Genomic DNA, 3892 nt, shown 5'->3' on the forward strand with positions numbered 1-3892 from the left:
GAAGAAGAAGAAGAAGAAAAGAAGAAGAAAGAAAGAAAGAAAGAAAGAAAGAAAGAAAGAAAGAAAGAAAGAAAGAAAGAAAGAAAGAAAGAAAAGAATATTGCCCCTGCAAACTCAGGAAGCTGGAATACAGACACTCCAGGGGGAGTGAGTGTCCTTTGGGGGCCCTCCTCTCGCTCATACTACCATGTCTATGACTCTTAAAATGACTATTCAATAATCGCCACTTACAGCAATAACAGTGATCCCCACCAGCTAGCCCACATATACAATGTTCTGCTTTTCTTGGCACTATATGTGCATTTACTCATTTGATCTTCTTGACTCTATATGGAGAAACAAGGCCATCCCAGATTCATCTACAACTCAATGGAAGAGCCTACAAAATTGGGTTGCAAAGATATGTGAGTAGAGGAAACGGAGGACTTAGCACCATTTTTTTGTAAACAATCAAATATATATGCCTTGTGTTTTCTTTGTTTAATTTATCTGCATCTTTGTTTAATTGCTCCCTTGCTCCACCCCTTTCTTCCAAGTTTTCTTCTTTATCTATCCTAATAAATTATTAAATATTCTTCAAGGCATCATCCATCTCTTCACCTAACTGGAACATCCCGGTCTATTCCAACTAGCAGTGCCCTGTCTCTTTCTTCTGCATGTTATAGCCCCACTACATGCACTCATTTACATATAATGTTAATTCACATATGCATGTTGCATGTGTTTTTCCATGGACACAATGACACGTAATATTTTTGAAGACAAAAAAACACAGCCTATGTTCTTTGGACACTCCTGAATACTAAATTAATGCTTGTGCAAAGTAAGTACTCAACAGATGTTTCGGAAATCGTGTTTTCTTCACATCTCTGTTTCTGCCTTAGAGACCTCAGCTCTACATTTGTGGCAACATCCACCCACATCTAGCTTATAGGTTCTGAAGGAAAGACTAACAAGTAGAGGATAAATAGAATAAGCAACTGGCAATGCTCACTGAAAGTTGGTCCACATTTTTCTTCTGAGTTGTATTAATGAAATATCTTTTGTTATTTCAGTGGGGGAGGGATTTGATGTGGTTCTCATTACCAATACTGAGATTTGCCACCTTTCTGCTTTTTTTCCTTTACTTAAGGAAATTGTGGATTATTTACGGGTTAACTCCCATAGTGCTGCTTATGCTGTATCCATGAGCCCCCCAATAGCGGAGCAAATCATCAGATCACTGAAGCTCCTCATGGGACTGGATGGGACCTCACAAGGTAAGAAGAGACCCCCCCTCTCCCATAATTACTGTCTTTGTTCATTTGCCTCCTCCTCAGACACACATTTTTGTCTACAACCATATGATCTTGAACATATCCCATCTTGTCAAATACACACCTTTGTCTTACGAAGCCAAAATTTTACATTAGGACAGATGATTCATGTACTAGAATTGCTTTGTTTCTTAAATCAAGGTAAACCTTCTAATTCACCTCTTAAAATGATTTTCAAATTTGGATAATTTTATGCAATCAATTATGTCAATGAAAACAGCCTTGTGTGTTTGTGTGTGTTTGTGTGTGTGTGTGTGTTCATCTGTGTATGTTTTCCTGTGCTTACCTCTTGTGTTTCTCTGAAGCCAAAGTAGTCAATTTAATATTGAAGTATTCAATTATTTTATATTTTGATATTCAAAGTCAGACATGAAAAATCATCAGACACCATTTGATGGCTTATAGGAAAACAAATACACCTTTCCTGTCCTTTCTTTGCCTTTAGGTCATCAGTCAAAAATGTGCTACTTTACTAAACTAAGATGAATTTAATCTTCTTTTTGAAGACTTGTTTCATGAAAGCCTCTCAGAACATTCCTTCTTCTATCTCAAGATCTACTTTGTAGACCTTCTACTACATGACATGCACACAGGTAGAGACAATGATGTCATTCTGCCCGTGAGAGCAAGCTCGTGAGTGCTTTTGTGGAGGAGGCAGAGCATACCAACTCCATAACTGGCCACTCAATTGAAATCCATGTGCTCCATCCCATCACCACCCGAAGTCCTGCTTCGTTTAGTGAAAAATTCCAGATCATTTTTAGTAGATACAGAGGAATATCAGTCATTGCCCAATACCATTATAGCAGAAGAATACTTTTCTACGAATAGTTTTTGCAAGAAACACACTACAAGGGCTTCAGTCCCTTCAGGTATAACACCAGGCAGAGCATCCCTAATCAGAAGTTTAAAACTCCAAAATCTGAAATTCTTTGAGCACTGACGTGATGCCATAAGCATAATGTACTTCACTTTAACCTCATAGGATAACATTTAGCTACCCGGCAAAGGCATTAAAAATACTACATAAAATTACCTGTGGGCTATAGGTGGATGAAATATGACCTTTGTGCTTAGATGTGGGTCCCATTCTCAAGACAGTTTATTCCAAGGTGTTTTTTTTTTAATCTGAAACCCAAAACACTTCCAGTCTCAAGCTTTTCAGAGAAGCAACAACCAGAATCCCTTATATTAAGAAGATAAGAACAGAGTGATCTGATTGAATTAGTGTTCCCACTTCATACATTGTTTGCACCAAGGCCTTTTAATGAACCCCAGAGCTCTCTAAGGCTCATGAAAAACTACAAGATAGAACGGTATTTCACTTGAGCAGAGAAATGACATACAGGAGAATCTCTTTTCCACTGTACAGAATGCAGTGGTTGGTTTATCTTTCTAAGGTTGCCTTTGGGTTTATCACTCTGCCTCTTGCTGAATAGTCATTGTGGAAAGGAAATAAAATCAAGTCTAAGAAGCCCTAATGGCATATGCCATAGTTGTCCAGCAGAATTTGACACCTGGGATGCTATATACTGCTGGGTGGTCTTAGACAAATGACCTATCTGCCCAACACTGAGCAGGTTATTCAACTTCTCTGTGCCTCAGTTCCTCCAGCTATAACACAAGGAAAATAATTTTTAATGTCAAGGTTTTGTGAGAATTAGATACATCAATCCTTGTAAAATATCTTAAGTTGTGTCAAGAAACAGCTCCTGATAAAGTTTAACATAATTGCTTGCAATTGTTATTAGCTATTGTCCCTGAGGTGTTTGCAAAGCATTTGAACACTTCTCAAGGATGCTGTAGGAAGGGTAGTGATGATGCAATTCAAGCAGGACTAGGTGGCCAGGGTCCTAAACTAGTCAGGATGAGCTAGGTAAGACCACCTTAACAAATAAGCCTGAAAATCCCGGTGGCTTAAGAGAACCAAGACCTATTACCTGCTTGCACCAAGACTGATAAAGTCAGTCAGTTCTGCATAGTTTTCTTCATGAGGACAGTGACTCAGGCTGCTTCCAGCTTGAGATGTGGCCATGTTGACACAGGACCACCCTGGCTACCAAAGTGTAAAAGAAGCATCACCCTGGAAGTGATACCTGTCACATTGCTTACAGTCCTGTGGCCAAAATGCCATGCCTCAAACAAAAAGTGGTGTGTGGTAAATTAAGAGATAGGACTATTGAATAAACAGGTATTTTCTCATCTTTCATCACTGAAGCTACAGAAAGCTGCATTGACTTCCACATGAGACATCAAGCTGTATTTTTTCATTTATTTGTTTGTTTGTTTGTTTGTTTGTTTGTTTGTTTGCTATAGGGTCTCACTATGCAGCTCAGACTCACAGTGATCCTGTTGTCTCAGCTTCCCCTGCTTTTGGATTACAGGTGTGCACCACTAGACCCAGTGTCAGTGGCACATCTTTCTGTATAGGGGATTGAACCTGGGTCTTTGTGCTTGTCAGGCAGGTGCTTAGACCTCTGATCTATCCACAGCCCTAAATTGTATTTTTAAAATCAGCCTGCAATCACCCACTTTCCACAAAATTCTATTAGTTTTTTTTTTTTTTTTTTTTTTTT

The 3892-nt window shown here is 38.8% G+C and overlaps 1 protein-coding gene across 1 annotated transcript in view; it reads left to right on the forward strand.

The window, feature by feature from the left end:
• Positions 1 to 3892, forward strand: part of Sptlc3 (serine palmitoyltransferase long chain base subunit 3) — a 186076-nt gene that overhangs the window by 151531 nt on the left and 30653 nt on the right. Inside the window, exon 9 of the mRNA XM_004634340.3 lies at positions 1133 to 1259. Coding sequence (XP_004634397.2) covers positions 1133 to 1259 — 127 coding nt within the window. The remainder of the gene's footprint in view (positions 1 to 1132; positions 1260 to 3892) is intronic.

This window comes from Octodon degus, unplaced genomic scaffold (genome assembly GCF_000260255.1).
Source record: "Octodon degus isolate 3935 unplaced genomic scaffold, OctDeg1.0 scaffold00060, whole genome shotgun sequence".
NCBI classification, from domain to species: domain Eukaryota; kingdom Metazoa; phylum Chordata; class Mammalia; order Rodentia; family Octodontidae; genus Octodon; species Octodon degus.